The 26576-nt window shown below is 49.7% G+C and overlaps 1 protein-coding gene and 1 non-coding gene across 2 annotated transcripts in view; both read left to right on the top strand.

Annotated features, from left to right (window-relative positions):
- The first annotated feature begins 3182 nt into the window (after nucleotides 1-3182).
- NKAIN1 (sodium/potassium transporting ATPase interacting 1) overlaps nucleotides 3183-26576 on the top strand; it is a 53980-nt gene continuing 30586 nt past the window's right edge. The window contains exon 1 of the mRNA XM_049775050.1: nucleotides 3183-3282. Within this exon, the coding sequence (XP_049631007.1) occupies nucleotides 3229-3282 (54 nt within the window). The 5' untranslated portion in view covers nucleotides 3183-3228. The remainder of the gene's footprint in view (nucleotides 3283-26576) is intronic.
- On the top strand, nucleotides 21405-21467 carry LOC126012438 (U7 small nuclear RNA). Its single transcript, XR_007496911.1, has one exon. It is a non-coding gene; the product is annotated as a U7 small nuclear RNA (small nuclear RNA).

A 26576-nucleotide genomic window follows, 5' to 3' on the forward strand; every position in this document is an offset into this window, starting at 1 on the left:
GGATGTCGGAATTCAAACTACCATTGGTCCTGGGTTGATTGCTTGCAAGGCAAGCGCCATACCACTGTGCTATCTCGCTGGCCCCTAATTTTTCTTTTTTCTTTTTTGGCTGAAACCCAGGCTCTTTGATTGGATTCAGACCCATGAATATTTTGTTTGTTTGTTTGTTTGTTTTTGTTTGGGGTTATACCCGGTGGTTACTCCTGGCTCTGCTCAGGTCACTCCTGGTGGTTTCAGGGGGGATACCATATGGGATGCTGGGGATCAAACCCAGGTCAGCCACATGCAAAGCAAATGCCCTGACCACTGTTCTATCTCTCTGGTCCTAGAAGATTAAATCTGAACAGTTATATTTTTGTCTATTTGTATTGACCATTCTTAGTGGTGCTTGAGATCTATTGGTCTGTGCAGTGCCAGGGATCAAACCCAGCTCTCCTGCATACAAAGCATGTGCCTTCTTTGAGCCTCTATTATACTCTTTTGAGACAAGAGGACTTGAGGGAGTGGACAGGAAGGGAAAGAATAAAAAACATTCTGTTTCTACTCCCAGACATTCCTTCTCACTCTGCCTCCCTTCCCTCCCATTGTCCTCTTAATATCAATGTCATTTTCTCAAGAAGGCATTTCCCGGTGTCCAGACCTAAATAATGTCCAATCGGCCTTATTCTCTCTTTTGTTCACTTTTTGTCCTTTTAAGCATTACTTCGAATCTGTAATTATGTATTTATTTGTACATTTCATTTTAATGACAGTCCCTCATGGATTGTTCTCTTCATGAGGGCAGAGACCTTGTCTAATTCTTCTCCATATTCCACGCCCTCCTTCCCAAACCTGGCCTCTAGGAGGCATTTCATAAATACTAGCTGTAATGTAGTTTACAGAATGTATTGACAGGTCAGATAGGTTAAGGAAAGTCCCCAGGAGGGACCAGGAAGATGATTCAAAGGGTCAAAATGCAGGAGCTCCAGGTTTGAACCCTGGCACTGAGTTACCCCTGAGTCAGGAGAAAGCCAGAAGGATGACCCTGGGAATCCCACCAGTGGCTGATCTGGAGGATTGTAGGTAGTGACAGTTACATGTACTTGGGATGTGTTTGAGTTTTGAATATTTTAAGGGATGGGAGTGATGTGAAGGCAGCTTTTCTCTCTCTCTCTCCCTCCCTCCCTCCCTCCCTCTCTCTCTCTTTCTCTCTCTCTCTCACTCTCTCTCACCACCCCATTTGGTTTTGTTTTCTGATCACACTCAGTGGTGCTCAGGGGCTATTCCTAGCTGACTCTATATGCTTAGTGTGGCTCCCAGCAGTGCTCAGGGGACCTTGTAGTGCTGGGAATAGAATCTGGGCAAGCAAAATTATGTATCCCAGTGGGGCAAAGCATGCACCCCGGCTCACTAAATACACTCTCTGGGCCTGACAAGCCTTTTCTGAGCCCCTTCCCACCATACCAGGGTTGGAACTGGCTAGAGGGCCAGGCGTGAGCAGACTTCTGTCATTACCCATCTTAGAACCTGCATGTCCCTGGACTGAGGTCAAGGTTCTCCTAAAATCCTTCATGCTTAACTCTGGATCTAGGACTGCCAGGAAGCTTTTTCAGCCGGGGTTTGATAAATGCCAGTAAAGGAAAGGGAAGGAAGCAAATGCTAATGTAACCAGCCAGACAGAGGAAGGCTGGGATGCAGAACAGAGCTGAGAGTGAAAGTAGAGGCTATAGTCAGAGCCTGGGGCCCACGAAAGACCATCACAGCACCTTCTGCAGCAAAGGCTCCAGGTCAAGCTCTTGATTGACTAACTGCTCTTCATCTTCCAGACACCAATACCGGCATTGATCTTTTGTAATAATATTCCTACTCTGTTAGTAAGAAAAGTGAGGATTAGAGAAGTAAAGTGGAGAACGGGGCACCCTGAGCACCATCAGGAGTGACCCTTCTATAAAGAGGGGGTTGGAGCAATAGTACAGCAGATGGGGCGTTTGCCTTGCAAGCGGCTGATTCGAGTTCAATCCCCGGCATCCCATATGGTCCCCCAATCCTGTCAGGAGTGAGTTCTGAGCGCAAGACAGGAGTAACCTCTGAGCGCCACTGGGTGTGGCCCAAAAAACAAAACAACAAAGAGCTTGAAGCTGACCCTCCCGTCACACACGTAATGTACACATAAAATATATATACATATATAAAACATGGGACGAACGACATTCCATTGAGTAGGCTGACTACCTTGTATGTGGCTGACCCTGGTATCCCATATCGTCGGTCTCCAGGAGTAAGCCCTGAGCTCAGATATGGCCCCCAAACAAAAATGCATAAAACATATGTCACATTGGGGCCAGAGAGATAGCATGGAGATAGGGCATTTGCCTTGTATGCAGAAGGACGGTGGTTCGAATCCCAGCATCTCATATGGTCCCCCAGGCCTGTCAGGAGCGATTTCTGAGCGTAGGGCCAGGAGTAACCCTTGAGCGCTGCCGGCTGTGACCCAAAAACCAAAAACCAAACCAAAACATATGTCCCATATACATGCGACGCAAACATAAAATATATAATATACACACATGTGTGTATGTATATATGTGTATATATGTATACACACATATATGTATATAAATGAGACCCAGAGAGGTGCTGTGATCCTCTCAAGGTCACACAGCAAGTAAGCAGCAAGCTGTCAGCCCTCAAACCCGTGTCTGTCCCCCTGCCTCTCCCCGTGTCTTCACCCCTTCTCCCCATTTCTCTCTCCCCTGCGCTCCCGCGGCTGCTCCGCCCCACCCCTGCCGGCCCACCCTCTCATCCTCCCTCCCTGCCTGCCCGCCTGCCTGCCTGCCTGCCTCCTTCCCTCCCGGTGGCGGTGGCGGAGCCACGTGGTGGGGCCGGGCAGCCTTGGCCGCCGAGTGCCGCCCGGGCGGCTGTGCCCCAGCTGGGCAGTGCTGCCGTGCCCCGCGCCGCGCTCGGTGCCCGCGCCTCCCGCTCCTCGCCAGCCAGCCGGCCGCCCCGGGGCAGCAGGCGCGCGGGCGACCGAGCGGGCAGACAAAGGAGGCGCGGCGCGGCGCGGCGGAGGCTGCGCGCGGGCGCACGGATCATGGACTCGGAGCGCCCGCGGCCGGTCCCAGCCCTGAGGACCCGGCGCTCCGGGGCCCGGCCCTAGGCGCCCGGCCCCGCCGCCCCGGGCGCGCAGAGGCAGGAGAGGAGCCCGCGGCTGCCGAACGAGAGGGGCACCGCGGCGCCGCGGACGGAGCCATGGGCAAGTGCAGCGGGCGCTGCACGCTCGTCGCCTTCTGCTGCCTGCAGCTGGTGAGCGTCGCGCGCCCGGGCGGCCCGAGCCGGGTGGGGCGCGGCGAGGCGGGTCCCCCCGTGTGTGTGTGCGCGCGTGTGTGTGTGCCCGGCGCTGGGTGCCCGGTGCCCGGTGGTCCGGAGTGGCCGAGCGGACGGGCGGAGCCGGCTCCTTCCTGCCCGGCTGTCTCTTTGTGTGCGCTTCTGCTTCGGTGTCGCCGTGCCCGGCGCGCCCCTGGCCCCGGGTGCGGTGCGCCCTGCCCTGCGCGCGAGTCCCCGACCCGCCCAGCTCCCGGGGTCCCCGCGCGTCGGGTCCCGCGCGAGGTGAGCTCGTGGCCCTCGATGGGCCGGGGGTGTGTCCGAGCTGGTCTTGGACTCCGGCGCGGCCCCTCCAGGGTGTCTCTGGTCGCCCTGGCCCCGGGGTCCCCCTTCCTCTGGGTTCTGGCTCTGTCTGCCCCGCCCGTGCGAGCGTTTCTCCCAAAGTCTCTTACTCCCGTGGGTCGCTCTCCGGGTCTCTGACCGTCCCCAGGCCGTGTTCCTCTCTGTGTTGGGATCTTAGACGCCAAGAGCCGTGCCCTCGCCTTTGTGCTCCTTCTACCTCCTTTCACCCTCCCGACGGGATGGTGCGGGCCTGGGGACAGAGCAGCCTCCCCGCCCTGCCCTGGAGAGGGTCCCAGCGAGCTCGCTGCAGGGCTAGGGTCACCCTCCCTGCTTTGGTTCTGGCCACTGTGGCCATGGCTTCTGTGCATGAGCCCCTCCAGCTGGCCAGCAGCAGCTCTCCCGAGTTCTCCTATTGGGGTGCGGTTACTTGGACGCTTGGGAGGGGGCCCTGTACCTAACTCAGGTTCTGGTGTGTGGGCGGTCTTGGAGGGGACCTGCTCTGTTCTTTAGTTCTGGCCCTGGTAGATGAATTAAAGAGGGTGGCTCAGGAGGGGCGTCTCCTGCATCCGTTGGTGCTGAATCCCAAAGACTAGGTAGAGCTTTCAAATTATCGGGCCAACAAACAGAAGTGCCTAAGGACCTCCATGGATAGAAGTCAGGACTGAGTGTTAGTTGGGGAGGTCAGCCTTGCTGATGCCTGTCTCCACGGTTGGGGCGCTACTCTGCCACACCCATTGGTCCTTTTCCCTTAGAGATGCCAAGGTAATGTACATTGCAGCTTTGAGTCTGGATGTCTACACCTCATTGATCTTGTTTCTCTGCTCTTGGGGATACTAGCCCCGGGTCTCCAGTCCTCAGACCTGCCCTGCTGGGCATAGGAGGAACAGCTGGGGCCCTGGAGATACCAGCCTTGCTCCAGCTGGGACATTGGGCAGGTGACTTTCCCCTTGATGGGTGTCTTGGTCTGCCGATCTGGAAATTGCTCATCCTTGAGGGCTGCAGAGAGGATTAATTAAGATCAGGTAGAATGGAAACTCCAGAAGGGCAGAGATTATCTATTTTCTTCCCTGCTAAATCCCCAGCAGCTGGAACAGTGCCTGGCACTCCATTAATATTTGTAAAATAGATGAATGAAGCAGTTGTTTGGCAACTCCTAGCTCAGAGCAGAGACACACTTTATCTACTTTGAAGAACAGAAAATGCCAAGAGATGCTGAAACTTTTCCGAGAATGGTTTCCCCCCTCTGTTTATTCTTTTCTTTTTCTTTTTTTTTAAACTAGGGATCTTTACTAGAAAAGTTTTGTTCACAGATTGTCAAAGTGACTAAATCAGTTCTTGATTCGAAGCAGGTGAATCTCCGTTCTCTGCCCAGGCACACACTTAACCGTTGGTTCACGCCTGCTCTATGGATGGTCATTATCATGGTTAACGTTGCAGAGCACTTTTAAGGACTAGGTCCTGCTTTTTCATGTTTGGATTCATTTCATAATCAGAGCGTCGCTATAAAGCAGCTTGTTTGATATGCCCTGATGCCAGCCTTATAATCCAAAAAATTAACCAGCATCCTTTTTGGGGGTGAGGAGTGCAAGGGGATTCACTCAGCAGTACTTAGGACTTTGCTGAAGGATCTCTCCTGGTATTGAACCCAGGTCAGCCTCATGCAAGGCAAGCACCTTAGCTGTCACCGTACCATCTCTGCTGCCTTTGTGATTGTAAATGAGCAGTGATTTTCATCAATGAAGAGTCCCTTGGGTACCTCTCTTCCAGTCTCCCATTCACCTGCCTCCCACTTTTTCCTTCCTTTAACTAAGGGGCTCTGGAGTTAAAGGCAAGGCCAAGTTGGGATTCTGATGTTCTGGATTTATGATGTGGCTTTGGGAAGCTTGGGGACATGCATGAAATAATTTGGAGAAGTGTTTCCAGAATGCATTTGAAATTTAGCCTCTTGGCTCTGATGGTCTCCCTTTTGGCCCACACCTGGTGATTGATACTCAGGGGTTACTCATAACTTTGTGCTCAGGATTGTGGGTCCTCAGCTACTACTCTGAACCCCAAGGGGCTTCCTGGTAGCTTTTGTAATTGAATTGGCTCCCAAATGCTGGAATTTAGCAGCCTGACATTGTCCCAGGGAAAGGGGGGGGGGGCCTTAGTTTCTCACCATATGAAAAGTGATAGGGAAGGAAGAGGCTGCTAAAGATTTCTCTTATGGTTTGTTTTTGAGCCACGCCCAACAGTGCTTTGGGCTTACTCCTGGCTCTGTGTTCCGGGCTCACTCCTGGCAAATTTGGGGGACTATATGTGATGCCAGCGATCAAACCCTGATTGACTATATACAAAGAAAGCACCCTACTCACTGTCCTGTTCCTCTAGCCCTGAGGCTGTTAAGTATTTATTGACTGAGAAACTTAAGAGGAACAGGGTTATTTTTTTCCTTTTTCATATGAAAAATCGTAACAGTAATACAAGTCAGGCCTGCATGACCTTCCATAATTGGAGTAGATGTGTTGCGGTTGAGGAGCTGAGGATGACCTGAAAGGTGGGAGGTGAATACGTGAGGGAACCAAGCTCTGGAGTTCAGCAGGACAGAACTGAGTTGAGTCCTGTCTCTGTTACTGAATAAAGTGATCCTAGTACATTTCTCACTCTTTCTAAATCACCTTCTTATCACCTATAAATTAGAGATCAGTCAAGTTCCCAGTTGTAAGGGTTTAATGCATGTAACAAAGCTGTACCATGTTCTATTGGCCAGGCACTGAGGGAATGAACAGGCAGGAAACCATCAGTTTTTATTATCAATGCTGGATGCTCTGGGATGTTTTCCTACAATTGTGGTCCCAGCCTCCCCTCAGGCTTGCCACTTCCTCATTCATGAACTGCAGCAGGTAACTCCACATTGAGCTGAGAGGCATAAGACCTGGTTCAAACTCAGCTCTACCTCTGACAGGGCTGAGAAGCAAATCGTGGGGCTTTTGTTTGCTTTGTTTTGGTTTTGATTTCTGGGCCACCCCCAGCAGTGCTGAGGGCTTACTTCTAACTGTGCTTGGGAATCGCTTCTGGCAGGGCTCAGGAACCATAATGGAATGCTGGGAATCAAGCCTGGGTTGGCCATGTGCGAGTGCCTTACCCCGTTGTACTATCTCTCCAGGCCCATCTGCCAACCGGGGAGAACCACTGGTCTGTGTCTTCAGTATTCTGCCAAGTTGGCCTTGCTCAGGCCTCAGGGCTGGTGTTGGGCTGGTCCGGAAGCATCTGTGGAGTGCATTGAGCTTCTGTTCTGTAGGAAATCTCGAGCCCCTTGCTTTCTCTCCTTCTACATGCTTCAGGGTCTTGATTTGTTAATGCTATTCATTCCCTTTTCTGTCTTCCCCTCTTTCTCTTTCTTTGTTCCTTTGTTCTTTCTTTCTTGTTTTTTGGGCCACACCCAGTGGTGCTTGGGGGCTCCTCCCTGCCTTATGCTGGAGTGGGGGGTGGACTGTGTTTATTCCAGGGATCAAACCTTAGCCTTCCAGCACACAAAGCATGTGCTCAGCCTGTTGAGCTAGACTAATTTTTATTTTCCCTTTTTTTTTTCCTCTCCTGTCCAAACCCTATTCTTCACTCCCGGTCTCCCTCCTCTTCCTGAAACCTTACAGGCCACTGGCGACTTCCTGTAAAAGCATGAACCGGGAGACGAGCCCCAGGGAGTCGTCATCAATTTCTTCATCATCATCATTATCACTCCCATTTCTGGAGTCCTGCGCTAAGCACTTTATATGCATTACCTCATTTAACCAAATGAGCTTACATATGTAAAGTGCTTGGCAAAGTGCCTGGGACATGTTAAACGATCAATAAACTTCACTCTTTTACTTTTTTATCCTTCTTCTTAGCGTTCCTTCACATAACGGAAGAGGGAAAGTCTGTCATCCCTTTTCGCAGATAAGGAAATTGAGGCTCAGAGAAGTTTTCCCTGAGATCACTAAGCTAGTTAGTAACAACTGGAACACACACACACACACACACACACACACACACACACACACACACACACACACATTCTCTCTTTCTCTTTCTCTCCTTTCTCCCTCCCCCTCTACCCCCCCCCCCCCCTTCCCAGGGACACTTGGCTATTTGAGTCTCCTTCCTGCTCTAACCTTCTGTTTCCTCATCTGGACCCGAAAAGGATCTTTTCTCTAAAATCATGCACAGTGACTGGCCACGTGAACTGGGACACACTCGGCCCTCCATCACTGTCATGCTGGTTCCTATGCCAGTGCTGTGTGACCTGAAACATGTGCCGCCTCTCCTGTAGGCCCCACTTTCTCTTTCTGTCAAAGAAAGAATCATCCCTTCCGCTCCGAGCAAAAAAGGGGTTTACCCAGGTACCTTGCACACAGTAGGTCCTTAAGGAAATGTTGCTTTCATTCTCTTCCTCTCTTCCTTTCTGGCAAGTGCTTTGTTTCTGGAAGGTGGTGGGTGAGGTAGAATATGCGTAGCTTCCTGCTGAGCTGCGAGTAATGGTGTGAAACGTGGTCAGCCTGATGGATGTGGTTATTAGCCATAGTGATGAGGAGGATGGGGGAAAATGGGGCTTGGCAGGTGGGGGTGGGGGGCTGTGTTGTATAGCAGCTGGATCTTTGTACTCAGAGCCTCCTGGAAAGTCTGGCCCAGCTCTTGGTTCTTTGGGTTCTGGGATCAGGCTTCCCAGGAAGGAACATCAATAGAGCTGTTGGCCTTATTTTTTTTTTGGAGGTGGGGGAGGGTGTCACAACTGGTGGTGTTCAGGGGTTACTCCAGGCTTTGTGCTCAGAAATCACTCCTGGCAGGCTCAGGGGATTATATAGGATGTCAGGGATCGAACCCAGGTCAGCCATGTGCAAGGCAAACTTCATACCCTATGTGCTACTGCTCTGGCCCCCAATGCTGGTCTTTTCTGGGCAGGGTGTAGGCTGAATGACAGACCAAAGTAAACCAGTGCTCTCCTGGCTCTTGTGAGGTAGGCAGTTTCAGTGGGTTGAGAAGGGAGGGCTCTGCTCTGTTCCTTTGAGGGTAAGTGATGATTTTGAGAGCAACATCTCAATTGCTCTGAGATCTGGCCCAGAGTATAGAAGCAGTACACTTGAGATAGGACAGTTTTTGGGACTTTTCTTTTGTAATTTTCAGAAACACGTCCAGAGTCTTACCCATTCTGCTTTGTTTTCTGTTTTTGTGCCACAGCTAGTGGTGCCTAGGGCTTACTCCTGGCTCTGTACTCAGGAATCACTCCTAGAGGATTTGAGGGACCATATGGGGTACTGGGGATTGAACCCAGGTCAGCCCTGTCAAGGCAGGCATCCTTTCCTCTATACTATCTCTCCACCAAAGTCTTATTTTAAAAAAAACTTTATATTTATTGATTAATTGATTGATTGATTGGTTTTTGGGCCACACCCAGCAGTGCTCAGGGCCCATTCCTGGCTCTGCACTTAGAAAGCACCCCTGGCAGGCTGTAATGCCTGGAATGAAACTGGATCCCTCCCGGGTCAGCCATATGCAAGGCAAATGCCCTACTGCTGTGCTATCTCTTCTGCCTCTCCATCCAAAGTCTTAACCCACTTTTCTGTTATTGTTTTGGAGCCCACACTGCTATGCTCAGGGATTGTTCTTGACTCTGCTCTCAGGAAATACTCATGGCAATGCTCCAGAGACCATATGAGATGCTGGAGGTCTGCTGTATGCAAAAGCAAATGTCCTACCCGCTGTACTATTGCCCCTACCCGCTGTACTTTTGCTCAGGCCCCTAGAGACTTACACACTTTGTCTGCTCTGCTCTAAAGCAATCAGAAAAGCAGCCCCCTACCCTGAGGCCGTCATAGGGAATTGTGCAGCTTTGAATTGTGCCCCTCAGAGAAAAGTACTCCCTGTGGCCTATGTTATTTGCCTTGAGGCCTGGATAAGCCACTTCCACTGCCATCTTTTATTTTTCTTTATATGGAAAATGTATGGGTCAGCAGGAAATAAAAACAGTAATAATATAGGGCATGATAGTATAGCAGGTAAGGCATTTGTCTTGCATGTGTCCAACCTGGGTTTGATCTCAGTCATTCCATATTGTCCCCTGAGCAACATCAGGAGTAATTAGTGAATGGAGAACCAGGAGTAACCCCTGAGCAATGCTGACTGGATGTGATCCAAAAACAAACAAAAGTAATAATAACAATAACAACAATCATAACTTCCAGGAGCTATAATGATATCACAGTGGTAGAGTGTTTGCCTTGCATGAGGCCAACCTGGGATGGACCCAGATTCAATGCCTGGCATCCCATATGGTCCCATAAGCCTGCCAGGAGTGAACTCTGAGCTCAGAGCCAGGAGTAGCCCCTGAGCATTGCCGGGTGGGGCCCCAAAGCCAAAATCAAACATAAAACAAAAACAATAGTGAAGTTCCTTCTCTTTGTTGTCTTTGAGTCAGGCACCAATCTCAGCATTTGTGATGTCTTGTCCTCTGTTACTCTTGGGCTTATCCATGACCACAAAACCTTTCATTATCTTTTTTGATATTTTACAGGGTTTCAAACCTGATCTCAGACCCACACATTGTAGCTTGCATGCCTTGTTGGTACCCTGGTAGGATTGTAGAGTTTCTAGTTGAGAAAGCAAGTGGAGAAATTTAAATGTTGCCTCACCCATAAGTTGTTGTTACTAGATGTCAGTTCTTCTGATTTGCTTATTCAAATGTTCCCATTTCTTCCTGCTCCAAGGCCTTTGTTGGGTTGAAGGAAATTCTGATGCATAAAATAAATTAGCTTTTAGGGGCTGGAGGAATAGCACAGTGAATGGGGCATTTGCCTTGTATGTGACCTACCAGGTTCTATCCCCAGCATCCCATATGGACCCTTACGCTTGCCAGGAGTAATTTCTGAGCACAGAGCCACAAGTAACCCCTGAATGCCACCACTGGGTGTGGCCCCAAAACCCAAACATTTCTTCCCCCCTCCGAAAAAAGGGAAAAGTAATTAACTTGCAGACCTTTCAGCCCTGGAAACAACTCTGTGAGATTTACTTATCCCCATTTACTGATGGGCATTATCAGAAGAATGGAAAGATCTGATACCAAGGAAGCAGAGATACTATCAGGGTTCAATGCAAAGATCAAGGGAATAGCACAGCAGTAGGGCATTTGCCTTGCATGCAGTCAATCTGAGACAGACCAGGTTCGATTCCTAGCATCCCATATGTCCCCCAAGTCTGCCAGGAACGACTTCTGAGCATAGAGCCAGAAATGACCCCTCTTGGGCCTGGAGAGATAGCACAGTGGCATTTCCCTTGCAAGCAGCCGATCCAGGACCAAAGGTGGTTGGTTTGAATCCCGGTGTCTCATATGGTCCCCCGTGCCTGCCAGGAGCTATTTCTGAACAAACAGCCAGGAGTAACCCCTGAGCACCGCTGGGTGTGGCCCAAACAAACAGACAAAAAACCAGAAATGACCCCTCAGTGCTACTGGGAGTGATCCAAAAACCAAAAACAAACAAACAAACAAACAAACAAAAAAACCCCCAAAAACCAAAAAAACAAACAAAAAACCCACCAAACAGAAAACAAAAAAAACAGGGGAAAGGATTTGAAAGCAGTGGAAAAACTGAACCAAACAATGGGTAGGGTTGGGTTGCCTTGTATGCAGCTAACTGAAGTTCAGTCCCCAGTACCCATATGTTCCCTACAGACCCCACCTGGAGTAAGCCCTGAGCATAGTTGTATGTGGCTGAAAAAAACAATAAATAGGGACTGGAGCGGTAGCGCAGTGGTAGGGCACTTGCCTTGCAGGTGGCTGACCCAGGACAGACCTCCATTCAATCCCTGGCATCCTATATAGTCCCCCAAGCCAGGAGCGATTTCTGAGTGCATAGCTAGGAGTAACCCCTGAGCGTCACTGGGTGTGTCCAAAAAATCCTAAATAAATAAATGAATACATAAGTAAATAAATATAAAAGTTGTACTTGGGTCTTGAGAGTTAAGTATAGCTAGTAAGGTTTCATCCCCAGCATCTCATAAGGTCCCTCGAGTACCATCAGGGGTAACTCCTGATCTAACTTTGATTTGAGGGAAGTCCAGTCCCAATAGCCTTGGTTCCTCTCCTTGAACAGGAGAGAAGGAGCTGGTGATTCTGAGACTGAGGGAGAGCCCCTGACAGTGACACACACCATCTGTCAGGGCCACCAGGGTCTTCAAAGAGCTGTTCTGTGGTTTAATGGGCTTCCCTGGCCTCCTGACCCCTGCCTTAGAGTCACATCAGAGAGATGGAGAGAAAGTGCCAGAAGCTGAGGAGACGGTCTGAGTTTGATTCCCAAGCACTGTTGGGAGTGTTCCAAAAAGCAAGAAAAAAATAACAAACAAAGCAGAATTTAGAGACATACAGACTATGAACATGGGCTTTGGGGTCAAGCTGAGCTCTGAGTTTCATCTCAGTGTCTTTGTTGTTGGGTGACCTCGGGCAGGACACTTAACCCCTCTGTGCTTCTACTTGCTCTTCTCTAAACTGGTGTCAAAAATCTTTTTTAGAGGGGCTGGAGCAGTGGTGCAGTGCGGTAAGGCGTCTGCCTTGCCAGTGCTAGCCTAGGACCAACCGCTGTTCAATCCTTCAGCGTCCCATATGGTCCCCCGAGCCAGAAGTGATTTTTGAGATCATAGCCATGAGTAACCCAAGTGTCACTGGGTGTGGCCCAAAAAAACAAAAAAGAAAAACCTTCCTCAGAGGAGCTGGAGCGGTGGTGCAAGCAGTAGGGCATTTTCCTTGCCTGTGCTAACCTAGGACAGACCACGGTTCGATTCCCTGGCATCCCATACAGTCCCCCAAGCCAGGAGCAATTTCTGAGCACATAGGCAGGAGTAACCCCTGAGCATCACCGGGTGTGGCTCAAAAAAGCAAAAACAAAAACCAAAACAAAAAAAATACTTCCTCAGAGAGGTGTTAGGAGATTCCTTTTGTACTCAGGAAAAATTCATGTTTCACAATGCCCCAAGGGGGGTGGGGACGCAGAGCGATAGTACTGCAAATAGGGGACTTGCCTTGCACATGGCGGACCCAGGTTCAATCGTCAGCACCTCACGAGGTCCCCCAAATACCTCCAGGAGTGATTCCTGAGTGCAGAGCCAGGAGTAACCCCTAAACATCCCCGGGTGTAATCCAAAACAAAAAAGCAAAACAAAAGTATTGCCCTAGAAATGAGCCAGGCAACATCTGCAACTCTTGACACCTGGCAATGGGAAGTGAGACTTGGCACCACCCATTCTGTGGAAGGTCCAAAAGCCAGGAACAAAGAGGTTCTGTGGTCTGTGGCTTTGGCCCTCTGCTCCAAGCCATCTGGGGAGTGACAGTAATGCCCTCCTCTTAGGCTATATCAGCCTGAGCTCAGGAAGCAGAGCTTTGAACATATAACCCAGTGTAGCTCTCAGCATGGCTGTCCTTAAAAAAGTGGAGTGGGCACAGAGGCCTGAGTGGTAGCACAGCGATAGGCTTTTGCCTTGCACATGGTTGACCTGGGACGGACCCAGGTTCGATCCCTGACATCCTATATGGTCCATCAAGCCTGTTTTGTTTTGTTTTGTTTTGGGCCACACCCGTTTGATGCTCAGGGGTTACTCCTGGCTAAGCGCTCAGAAATCACCCCTGGCTTGGGGTACCATATGGGAAGCTGGGGGATCGAACCGAGGTCCTTCCTTGGCTAGCGCTTGCAAGGCAGACCTTACCTCTAGCGCCACCTCTCCGGCCCCAGGATCAATTTCTGAGTGCAGAGCCAGGAGCAACCCCTGAGGGCTGCTGGATGTGGCCCAAAAAAAAAAAAAAAAAAAAAAAAAAGATGGGGGTGGGCACAAAAGATCTCCCCTCAGCTTGGAGCCAGTGGGTGAGTTTGATTTCTTCCCAGGTTGCCATCAAAGTTGCTGATGCCCAGCTGTGAGCAGGCTCTGGGGAGGGAGGCTCCCACCTCCAGGAAACTGCCCAAGGAAGGGACATTAGCATCAGGTTGTTGACGATTTGCAAGACTTCCACTTCCCTCTGCTTTTGGGGTTATCGGTGTCATTGTTTTAGGGTCCCTATTGCAGGGCTCAGAGCTGCACCTGCCATCCTCAGAAAGCCATACAGTGCCTTGGATCAAACTCAGGGCTGCTGTGTGCAAGGCATGTGTTTAGTCCTTTGAGCCATCTCCTATATGAATGTCTGTACTGTCTTCATCCCAAATGTACACATGGAATATTTGGCCATAAAATTAAGTCTCAGGTCACAAAGAATTAGAGCAAGAGAATCTGATCTATCACTCATTTAATATTAAAATTTAAATATTTGCATTCAGGGAACCAGAGTGATAGATAAGAGAGTGGTTAAGGTTTTTTTGCCAATATGCTCTACTGAGCATGCCAGGAGTAGTGATTCCTGAGTGCAGAGCTAGGAGTAACCCACTAAGCACTGCTGGGTGTGGCCCAAGAACAACAACGATTTTTTTTGTTTGTTTGTTTTTTGGGTCACACCCAGGGGTGCTCAGGGGTTAATCCTGGCTCTGTGCTCAGAAATCGCTCCTGGTAGGCTCAGGGACCTTATGGGATGCTCGGATTCAAACCACTGTCGGGCTGCATGCAAGGTAAATGCCCTACCGCTGTGCTACCTCTCTCCCCCTCCCCCAATTTTTTTTTTTTTTTTGCATTACCTCTCAGAAGCTGGAGCAATAGTATTGCAGGTAGGGCACTTACCCTGCACACACATGACTGGCATGGGTTTAATCCCTGGCATCCTATATGGATGGTGTCTTTCTTTGTGTGTGTGTGTGTGTGTGTTTGGGTCACACCTAGTGACACTCAGGGGTTACTCCTGGTTCTGTGCTCAGAAATTCCTCCTGGCAGGCTTGGGGGATGATATGGAATGCCAGGAATCAAACCTGGATCAGCTGAATGCAAGACAAATACCCTTTCTTCTGTGCTATCTCTCTGGCCCCCTACAGAGTCTCTTGAGTACCACCAGGATTCTGATCACCGAGTCTGGAGTAACCCCTGAACATTGCTGGGTGTGACCCAAAACCCAACAAACAAAAACCAGAAGTGCTCTAAAAGGCTGACACAATTCTAGGTACTGAATCACCTTAGTCTAAAACATGCTCCTGACTACCAGCATTCTGTAAGCACACACTGCACAATTTGAGCTAGCTCTGCCCCTCTCTGGGTCACATTTTCTCCTGTCTGAAGCATAGTTGGGGTAGAAAGGGTTGCATTTTGACTGTCCGTAGAACCTCCGTAGTGGCTGGTTGATAGCTGGCGTGTTGAGCCATCTTTCTCTGTGATAAAGAATTTATGTCTAGGGTTATAACTGGGGGCTGGAATGATAGTACAGCCACTAAGGATCCCTGAACTCTGTACTCGCCAGGAGTTAATGCTGAGTTCTGACCCTGGAGTAACACCTAAGTGCTGCTGGGTGTGGTCCCAAGGAAAGGGAAAGGAAAGGAAGAAAAAAAAGAAGGGAGGGAGGGAGGGAGGAAGGAAGGCAGGAAAGGAAGGAAGGAAGGGAGGGAGGGAGAGAGGGAAGAGAGGGAGGGAGGGAGAGAGAGAAGGAGAGAGGGAGGGAGGGAGAGAAGAAGGGAGGGAGGAAGGAAGGAAAGGGAGGGAGGAAGGAAGGGAGGGAGAGAGGGAAGGAGAGAGGAAGGAAGGAAGGAAGGAAGGAAGGAAGGAAGGAAGGAAGGAAGGAAGGAAGGAAGGAAGGAAGGAAGGAAGGAAGGAAGGAAGGAAAAGAAGAAAAGAAAAGAATGAATTTCTGTCTAGACAGGAGGACCCTGTACACATGATGGATCAGATGAAGATCCAGGTCCCCTGGAGCCACCAGATGCTTATTCCCAGTCCTGAGCAAACAATGCCAGGAGCACCAATCAGGATCTCTTATGCATCATAAAAGTTGAGAATGCTTTCGTGCTTTTGCCATGTCCCTTTGCCTTAATCATGCTCCTTAATGTCCCCCACTCCCCAGGAGAGAGCCTGGCTGAGGTCCTGACACAAGCAGTGGAGGAATGGGAGTCTGTTGACTGTACCCCAGGGCCCACTCCAGCTCTTCCTTGCCCTAGAAGGGGAAGCAGTCTTGGAATTTTTAGGGTCAGGAGGATGCTTCAGCTTTTTGGGGGGAGGGGCAGGAGGGGGGGTAGGTACTGCAGCCCCAGCCTGAACCAGAGATGTGGGTTTTCAATTACACAATTAAATGCACAATTAGGTATAATTACCAGTGCTCAGAGCCCGAGACTGCTCATAATAGGCGTGTAATCTACTGCAGCCTCTGTTTATACTACTCAGTGCGCTCCCTAATGATGCCAGAATGCCTTCACACTGCACTGTTGCCATGGAGACGAGCCTGCCGCCACCATGCAGGGCTGACAAATGGTGTTGGGTCCGAGGCCCCTGGAATGTGTCTGAGGCCTGTGCAGCCAGCCCTGGAGTAATGTGGGGGCCCAGCCAGGTAGGCCAGGAAGGCAGACCAGCCATCTTTGCTCTCTGACATCCCACTGATGCAAGCAGCCTGGGAGCTGCTGCCAGGACAGGTGCCCAGGCTTTTTAGCAGAATCCTTGAGAGTCTTGAGCAGGCTGGCCTGGTGTTATGAGTTGGCTGGTTATCCTTGCACGCAGAGCTCTGGCCAGGGGGCCCTTTGTACAGCTGGCTCTATGACCTTAGACAAGGCCTTGTCCCCACTGAGGCTCTGTTTCCCCATCTGTGAAGGAGCTGCAGGGTAGTGTGGGCTTATAGAGAATTATTGATTGTGCACTGGGCAGTGGGGAGTCTTCAAAGGACTAGAACAAGGCTTCCCATGCAGGAGCCCCAGGTTCAATTCCAAGTACTGTGTTGTTCTCTCAGCACCTCTGTGAGTGACCCCTTGAGCACTGTGCCAAGAGTAGCCCCTTACATTGCTGGGTGTGACCCCAAAATACAAAATCAAAATAATGGATATTAAGGACACGCTGCCGCCATCTCCTCTAGTAGTGCATCCCTTCTCTCTGTACCCACGTAGGTGGCAGGCAGGGTTGTGCCCATCCCACAAAGATCAAATCTGAGCAGACCCACCACCAGGGCAAGAGCGGGGTACACCCTGGCGGTCTGACCGAGACTTCTCTTTTTTTTTTTTTTTTTCTTCGGGCCACACCCGTTTGATGCTCTGGGGTTACTCCTGGCTAAGCGCTCAGAAATTGCCCCTGGCTTGGGGGACCATATGGGACGCCGGGGGATCGAACTGCAGTCCTTCCTTGGCTAGCGCTTGCAAGGCAGACACTTTACCTCTAGCGTCACCTCACCAGCCCCCTGACCGAGACTTTTATCACAGGGGCCGGGGGTTCCCAGCATTGCTCAGGGTGATTGGGTTGGCTTCTCCCAGAGCTACTCCTGCTGGCCTGAATAAGTGCTTCGCAGTTGTTATTGCTGATTATCATTTTTTACTTAAATATAGTGATTTTCTAGGAAGATAAACAAAAAATTTATAAAACAGTTAATATAGATTGTCATATAAAGTATCGTTATATCAATGATTATATAAAGTAGTATACATCTACTTCATAATTAAGCAAAATTAACTTTTAGGCACAAGGTTTTAAGAATCATTGAAGAGGGGCTGGAGAGATAGCATGGAGGTAAGGCATTTGCCTTGCATGCAGTAGGTCATTGGTTCAAATCCAGGCATCCCATATGGTGCCCTGAGCCTGCCAGGAGCAATTTCTGACCGTAGAGCCAGGAGTAACCCCTGAGTGCTGCTGGGTGGACACCCCCCCAAAAAAAAATCATTGAAGAGGAGTGGTATGGGATGTACCTGGGACATTGCATTGGTGGAGGGAGGTGGACACTCGTGGTGGGATTAGCCCTGATTCACTGTATGTCTGAAACCCAACTATGAAAGACTTTGTAAGTCACAATGGTTTTACTAAAATTAAAATTAAAAAAATCATTAAAGAATGAGAGTAGGGTCTGAGCAACAATATCACAGTGGGTAAGGTGCTTGCCTTAAACATGATGCACCCAAGTTCTATTCTTGGCATCTTATATGGTCTCCAGAGCCTGCCAAGAGTAACCCTGAGCATCGCCGAATGTGGCCACATAAAAAAATAATGAGAGTAAACCCAAGACAAAAATAATAGGAGTAACAAAAATACACATTTCAGGGAGCCGGAGAGATAGCATGGAGGTAAGGCATTTGCCTTGCATACAGAAGGGCGGTGGTTCAAATCCTGGCATCCCATATGGTCCCCTGAGTCTGCCAGGAGTGATTTCTGAGTATAGAGCCAGGAGTAACTCCTGAGCGCTGCTGGGTGTAACACAAAAAACAAACAAACAAAAAACCCCACACATTTCATAAAGTGTCAATTGGTCTTGACTTCTAGACTATTGGTGCAAGTCAGAGTTTTAGAATTTATACCTTCCTTGCCAGTTGGCTTCCTTGGCTAAGTTGGATTATCCACCTATTTAGTCTTTCAAGGGGCCGGCGAGGTGGCAGGTGGCGCTAGAGGTAAGGTGTCTGCCTTGCAAGCACTAGCCAAGGAAGGACTGAGGTTCGATCCCCCGGTGTCCCATATGGTTCCCCCAAGCCAGGGGCAATTTCTGAGCGTGTAGCCAGGAGTAACCCCTGAGCATCTAATGGGTGTGGCCCGAAAAACAAACAAAAAAACAAAAACAAACAAAATAGATAATGTAATTAAATATATCACAGACACACAAACAGCACATACAGACAACCACACCTGCACACCCTGACTGAATCGGTTTCTCAGATGGGACAAGTGGATTTTGGAACTGCCAATTTCCCACCACTGAAGTTTAGGATCAGCAGCACTGGGGTCACCAGTCATGTTGGGGATCTCCAGCTCTACATGCTACATGCTTGGGAGACTGCTGTGTTGGCAGCCTGAGTCAAGGCCCTGTATTCCAGACATGTGCTCCAGCAACTTGATCTCTTCTAGTCCCTGGACCCTCATTGCTTTTTTGGGGGGCCACACTCATGATGCTCTGGGGTTATTCCTTGTTTAGTTTTTGTACTGCTCCCAGCGGTGCTTAGGACTTATCCTGGCTCTGTTTTCAGGAATCACTCCTATTGGGCTCTGGGATCAAATCTAGTTTGGTTGTGTGTTCAGAGCAAGCATTGTAACTCAGTGTAGTCTCTAGTGCTTGGTGCTTTGGGGTTTCTCCTGGCAGTTTTTATTTTATTTTATTTTATTTTTTATTTTATTTTATTTTATTTTATTTTATTTTAATTTATTTATTTTTGGTTTTTGGGTCACACCCAGCAGCGCTCAGGGGTTACTCATGAGTCTACGCTCAGAAATTGCTCCTGACAGGCTCAGGGGACCATATGGGATACCGGGATTCGAACCAATGACCTTCTGCATGCAAGGCAAATGCCTTACCTCCATGCTATCTCTCCGGCCCCTTATTTTATTTTATTTATTTTTGTTTTCTTTCAGTCACACCCTGTAATGCTCAGGGATTACTCCTGGCTATGTGCTCAAAAATAGCTCCTGGCTTGGGGGAATAGCGGGATGCCAGGGATCAAACTGCGGTGCGTCCTAGGCTAGCATCCACAAGGCAGACACCTTACAGTATGCACCACTGCTCCAGCTCCTCTCCTGGCAATTTTTAATAAATCATGTAATGCTGCGTATAAAACCTCCCACCTCTAAAGCCATCCTTAACCCTCAGTCTGTTGAGCTGTCTCTCTAGCTTCTGGGCCTCCTTCTTATTTATTTTTAATTTAGTCACCATGATTTATAATCCTTTGGGGGGGGGGTTGGGCCACTCCCAGCGGCACTCAGGAGTCTAACTCTGTGCTCAGAAATTGCTCCTGGCAGGCACCAGGGACCATATGGGATGCCCGGGATCAAACCCTAGTCAGTCTGTGTCAGCCCCGGTTGGCCACTTGCAAGGCGAACACTCTATTGCTGTGCTATTGCTAAATCCCATGATTTATAATCAGACAATACTGTCCATGGTAGGGTTTTCTGAAAAAACACTGTATTTCACCAGAGTGTCTCCACCACTGCTTCAGTATATACACACACCACTCCCTACCCCATCACCCCTTATAGCTACCCTCAATAGTTCCATTCTTTTTGTTTTTTGTTTTTGTTTTTTTGGGCCACACTTAGTGACACTCAGGGGTTCCTGGCTCTGTACTCAGAAATTGCTCCTGGCAGGCTCAGGGGACCATATGAGATACTGGGAATTGAACTGGGGTCCATCCTGAGTTGAATGCGTGCAAGGCAAACGCCCTCCCACTTTATTATCATTCCGGCCTCTAACTTTGTTTTTTTTATTGTTAAATCTTGGAACAATGAAAAGGATTCTTGCAACTAGCAAATCTCAAGGAACCCGGAACTGCACAGAGGCAGGATCCTGGAGACTCAGGCCTGTGCTCTAAACTGGAAGGATCTGTGCCTCTTTTCTCTCTCACTCTTTTTTTTTGTTTTGTTTTGTTTTTTGGTTTTGGGTCACACCCAGCTGCACTCAGGGGTTACTTCTGGCTCTGTGCTTAGAAATCGCTCCTGGGGGGCCGGGCGGTGGCGCTGGAGGTAAGGTGCCTGCCTTGCCTGCGCTAGTCTAGGACGGACCGCGGTTCGATCCCCCGGCGTCCCATATGGTCCCCCAAGAAGCCAGGAGCAACTTCTGAGTGCATAGCCAGGAGTAACCCCTGAGCGTCACAGGGTGTGGCCCAAAAACCAAAAAAAAAAAAAAAAAAAAGAAATCGCTCCTGGCAGGATCAGGGGACCATATGGGATGCCGGGATTCAAACCACCGTCCTTCTGGATGCAAGGCAAACGCCTTACCTCCATGCTATCTCTCCGGCCCCTGTGCCTTTTCTCTTAACCCCCCTACTTCAATTCTTGACTCCCTAAAGCAGGAAGCATGGCCAGTTGCTATTTATTTCTTGCATTTCAGCACATCATTGGACATCTGCTCTGGGCCAAGCCCCGGGAAGCAGGTGGGTGAGACAGAGAAAAGCCAGAGGCATAACTGGCTCTCACACCTGGCTCTCACCTGGCTGCCAGTGGGTAAGATCTGATACTTTGGACTCAGCTTGTGCCTTGTTTTTGTTTTGAACCATACCTGCTGGGGCTTAGGAGTTATTCCTGTTGATATTCAGGGGATCTTGCAGTTTGGAGACCAAACCTGGGGTTCTTGTATGCAAACCATGTCCTCTAGACCTTTGAGTTATCTCCATCCCCCAAATCTTGCCTTTGGTTTATTTTTAGGACACACTTGGTGATGCTCAACAGAACCTGAAGGATCATTACGTAACGGAGTGATTTTAGGCCTCCAACATGTGAACATGTGCTCAGTCCTTTGAACCATCTTTCTGGCCCCAGTCTTGCATCTGAATGCTTGGTCTTCTTAGCTTTCTTACTTCATTTGCAGTGAAGATGGCCTTCTGTGCCTTGGAGAGTTTTTGACAATATTAGCAGTAACACCAGCTACTTACCGAATACTAACTATGTGCTAGGTACTCACCCAGACCACTCTCTGTGTGCCCTGGCGAACTGTCCTGTCATCCTGTCACATAGAATGTTGTTGCCATGGAACTGATGAAGCCACTAAGGCTCAGAAAGCTTGGAGCTGGGGAGAGAGCACAGATGATAAGGCACTAGTCTTGCACACAGTGGATGCCCATTTGGTCCTTCCACTGCATAGAGTGAACTCACCAGCACTGCAAAGGCAGTCTCTGAACAGAGTCAGGAGTAAGCACTGAGCACCACTGGATTGGTCCCCAAAAAGCAAAACAAAAAATGTTCAAGAATCTTTTTTATAGCGTTACAGTTCTTTTAGAATTTGTCTAGCAGGCTTTCTGGTCTCTACCAGAAGAACCCCTTAAAAAAAAAAAAGAATTTGGGGCCAGAGAGATAGCATGAAGGAAAGGCATTTGCCTTTCATGCAGAAGGTCGGTGGTTCGAATCCCAGCATCTCATATAGTCCCCTGAGCCTGCCAGGAGCTATTTCTGAGCATAGAGCCAGGAATAACCCCTGAGCACTGCCGGGTGTGACCCAAAAACCAAGAAAAAAAATAAAGTATATATTTATCTTGGCCACACCAAGGATACTCAAGGCTTACTCCAGGCTCTGCACTCAAGAATCACTCCTGCCAGTGCTTGAGTGGACCATATGGGGTCAAACCCAGATTGGCTGTGTGCAAAGCAAGCGCCCTACCTACTTTACCTCTGACCCAAAGTCTCAAAAATCTTGAGAGTCCAGCCCAGGGATCCCAGAGGTAAGTGGCAGAGCAGGCCTCTGAGTGGGAGCCCCCTGCTTCTCACACCAGGTGTCCCGCTCTAAAGACAAGAGGCTGTGTTTCCAGCCTCCCTGAAGCCCTGGACCCCGGGCAGTGCTTTCTAGAGGCCGAGCCTTCTGGCTGAAAGGGCAGTGCCACCTGGCATAGCCCAAGGTTCTATCTAGCTGTTGTTGGCACCTAAAGTCTGGATTTTCTGAGAGGAAATGACCAGGCATCCCCTTTTCTCACATACCATACACCTGAGGAAACAGATTTGCTCAACACAGAGTGAGAGAGAGACAGTTTGTGTGTGTTGGTTCAAAACTGCACACAGCTGCATGGCCCAGCGTTTGTAGGGCAGTCACCAGCACACAGAGATTTGTGGATCAATAAACATCCCTTCCCGCTTCCTCCCTCTTCATTTATTCATGAACTCTGAACTCCTTGGCTCCAGAGGAACTGCCTGGAAGAAAGCAATTAGAGCATAATTAGAACCACTCCTATTATCAGCTCTCAGCGGGAGGGGAAGCAGGGCTGCAAGGGTGTGGGGAGACCTGGGAGTTCCCCAACTCCTGTGGCTGCCCATTGAGCTCACACAGTCGCACACACAGTGTCACATATACCCACTCACACTCACACACACAGACACACACACACACTCTCATACTCCTTGCTGCTCAGACACAGTCACATTCGTGCTGGAGCTGAAATACACTGAGTCACACACACCTATGACACATAGCCAGTCATACACACATGCTCTGATGCTCAAACAGTTACACAGTGTCCGCATACACACAGTCACACACGCAGTCCTGGGCACTGTTGACTCTACATCCCTGGTACCATTTAAACATTTGTTCAAGGGTTCAAACCAGTTAAGGAGGGTTTTGAGCCTCTTCCTGCCAAGCTGCCAGGTGTCCCCACCAGGGCTTGGGACAGGCAATACTGGGAATGGAAGAAACACAACATGCCTCCTGTTTTCTGGAAGCATCCCTATTGAAGTGGGAGTGAATGAAGACTATGGTAACAGGAGGAAATGTTCCTGACTTGAAGGAAGCAGTGACTCCACTGCAGGACTCACAAGCCTACAGCTCTGCTGGTGATTCACAGTGATAATAACAACCTTCAGGGGCTGGAGAGATAGCATGGAGGTAAGGCATTTGCCTTGCATGCAGAAGGACAGTGGTTCGAATCCTGGCATCCCATATGGTCCCCCGAGCCTGCCAGGAGCAATTTCTGAGCATAGAGCCAGGAATAACCTCTTAGTGCTGCCGGTGTGACCCAAAAACAGACAAACAAACAAACAAACAAAAAACAACCTTCAGGAAAGTGAAGCAAGTGTTCCTGACCCCAGAGCCATGGCAGTTTCTAAGTGGCCTCATAGAGCAGCCCCCCCACCCCCCAGTGACTCCATCCCCTCTGAGGTGCAGAAAGAAAACACTGGGAAGAGCTTCCTTACTCAGCAACCCTGGGGTGGAGGCTAAGACATATACAGATGAGGAGATGGAAACTGACTGGGAGTGATAGGTCTGCCCAATATGACAGCTTTGTGCAGCCTCACACCCAGGCCCAGGGCCTCCAGCCCCTCTGCTCTGCACCTTGCCATTTTTGAGAGGGCTTTCTCCTCTCCAGAGCTCCAAACCTGGTCTGTGCTGCTTTGAGCTTCCTGGTCGGGGCTCATACGGTGAACTTTCTGGATTCTCTTTCATTCTCAGTGCCAACTAGAGGGTACCTGGAGAATGTCCCTGACTGGGAGATGGGGCAAAGGAAATGGGGTGTGGCAGCCAAGGGGAGGGTTACCATAGATACAGTAGTCAGCTATAACCAAGGAGATACCCAGCTCACAGGCAGAGGGGATGGTTGCCCCTTCTGGGCCTGACAAGGCTTCTTCCCTTACCTGTGATACCTGAGGGAAAGTTGACATAATAACCAGCATCCCCAACACTGACTTACTGTAAGGGCTACCCCTTTCTTTTTCTTTAAAAACATATTTTTATTATAACACCATGGTTTACTAAATTCATAATATAGTCATTCCAGGCTTTAAATGTTAAGACACCAAACCCACTACCAGTGTGACCTTCCCTCCACCAGTGTCCCCAGTTTCCTACCTATCACGATGCCCGCTTGCAGACAGTGCATACCAGATTTACTCTATATGGTCTGTTAAAACATAAAGACAATGGAATTATTAAAATTTAGATCAGGGACTGAGGTGATAGTGCAGTGGTAAAGCATTTGCCTTGCATGCGGCTGACCCAGGACAGATCTCGGTTCCATCCTTGGCGTCCCATATGGTCCCCCAAGCCAGGAGCAATTTCTGAGTTCATAGCCAGGAGTAACCCCTGAGTGTCACTGGATGTGGCCCAAAAATAAAGACAACGTAGATCAACAAAGGTCAGTTTGAAATGATCATTCTGTCTCTCCATGGTGTTACTAAAGTCACTGTCTAAGGATTTACTGAGCTGTGGTTGGTGCCAGAGCCATAGAACAGCAGGTAGAGCACTGGTTCTTGCATGTAGATGACCTGGGTTTGTTTTCCATTATACCATGTGGTTTCTTAAGTGTGCCAGGAATGACCCCTGAGCAGAGCCAAGAGAAAGTTGAGCTCCACCAGCTGTGGCCCAAAAACAAAGAAACAAAAAGATTTTTAGAGTGTGGAGGTGACTCAGCCTGGAATAATTGTCTCTCATGTTTGAGTTCTGGGATCCCTCCCCAGCAGCCGCCCCCAAAATTTAGTGGTCTAACTAAGAGAGTGCTGGGCTGCCTGGCTGATCCCCCAAGCCTAGCTCTCTCTCCTTCTGGTCCTGAGCTCACAAACCATAATGAGGTCATCAACCCAGCTGCCCTTGTCTCCTCAGTACCTCTGCAAGTCATCCCCCATTATTGCCAAAGGTTCAGCTCTTGATTCCTCCTGGGCCCCACCCCACAGTAATTTTCCTCCAGGCCCCACCAGGCAGGCAGCACTCAGATGCATCTGCCTAGTTCCACCAGACCCTCTCCCCCGGCTGCAAGCTGTGTGAGCCTGGAAAGCAATCTGAGCCCCAGTCTGGAGCTGATCTGGCCCCCAGGCTGCTGCACTCTGAACAGGTGATGCGTGAATGAGCCCTGCCAGCAGATGGAAAGCCGGGGAACAATCCCAGAGCTCGTGAGCTTATTCAGCCTGTCAGCTCGCCTTTGGTGCTACTCTGAGTCTGGCACTGCAAGGGATGCTGGGGACGTGAAGGGCCAAGTTCCCTGTCCATGTGTGCTCAGGTGCTCCCTGGATCACACTGGCGGGACGTGTGTAGTGCCAGGTGGGAACAATAGAGGGGATCTGACTCTGCAACCACAGCACGAACCTTTCTCGTGGCTTTCTCAGACCTTATTGCTTTTCTCATGGCTGTAAAGCAACCTGTGCTTCTGGGTTACTGATGAGCCAAGGACACCCAAGAGACAAATTCAGGAGCCAGAGCCACTGCAGACGTGGGACACAGGCATATTTGTTGGGGGCTGTCTGATGCTATATTCCAAGTTGCGCTCACAGGCGTGGCCCCTGTGGATCTGGGGCCTACCCTCGAGAACCTGTGTCTCCAGGGAGGATTTATTTACCAGGTTACTGGACAGCCTGAGTGACAGGTATGTGAGTGTTCAAGCCCAAGGGGCAGGCAAGAGCCAGCTGCTGGGGAGGAGAGAGGGGCAGTACGTATGTTGCTGAAAGGCATGTCCATGATACCCCTCCTGGGGGAGCTGGGGTGGGCCAACTGCTAAGCTGGCTATTCTCCGATCTCTGAGTAGAAAGTTTCTGCTCTCTTCCTGGCCATCACCCCCTTCTGTCTGGGTGAGAAGATTGAATGTCCTTATTTCAGAATTGGTTGTCTTGGTCTGAGAGGTTACAATTGGAGACACACTGTTTCTGTCTCGTTTCCTCAGGTGCCCAAATCTTCGGGAAGGACCTGAATTTGGGGAGGGGGAGTGGTTCCCGGGTAGGCTCATCTGCCACAAGCAATGCCAACTGCTAGGCCCATCACTGCCCACCATCTGTTGGTCAGCAACCCCAGGATCCCTCAGAGCCTGCCACTATACTCAGACTTCTCTGAACTGTCATTCCCTAGGTTGGCCTCCAGGGACCTGGGTCTCCCATTGAAGTGAGAGTTGGGGGTAGAGGGGCAACCTGGGGCATGGCTCATCGAGGCCAGATTCTTGATTGCTGGTCAGTGCTAGCCCTCCCTGTAGAACATTCTGCTTCTGCTCCCAGGCTGTGTAAGCCCACTCAGTCTGCCTGAGCCTTCATCTGTAAAAATGTGAAGATTTTATTTTTTGTTTGGGGGCCATACCCTGCAGTGTTTAGAACTTATTCCTACCTTTGCACTCAGAGATCACGCCTGGCGGTGCTCAGGGGGACCATATGGGATGCCAGGGATGGAACTCAGTTTGTCCATGTGCAAATCCCCTACTCATTGTACTATTGCTCCATTCTCTAAAATGGGAAGATTCTGACCTGCCTCTTATGGCTCCTGAGTAAAGTCTGAAATGTGCAAAGTGCTCAGCACAATAAAGCACCTAGTCCTGAGCTCACACTGAGGAAGTGGCAGCTGCTGTGACAGATTCAGGAGTCACCCACCTTCAGGCCTCTGATATTGTGTCTGTCAGTAGGCAAAAGATCCTAGGCTGAAGGAGGCCAGAGAGTCTACAGAGAACAGCCCTCTGACTTTGCAGAGTCTGGGGAAG

The sequence above is a fragment of the Suncus etruscus genome, chromosome 6, assembly GCF_024139225.1.
Source record: "Suncus etruscus isolate mSunEtr1 chromosome 6, mSunEtr1.pri.cur, whole genome shotgun sequence".
NCBI classification, from domain to species: domain Eukaryota; kingdom Metazoa; phylum Chordata; class Mammalia; order Eulipotyphla; family Soricidae; genus Suncus; species Suncus etruscus.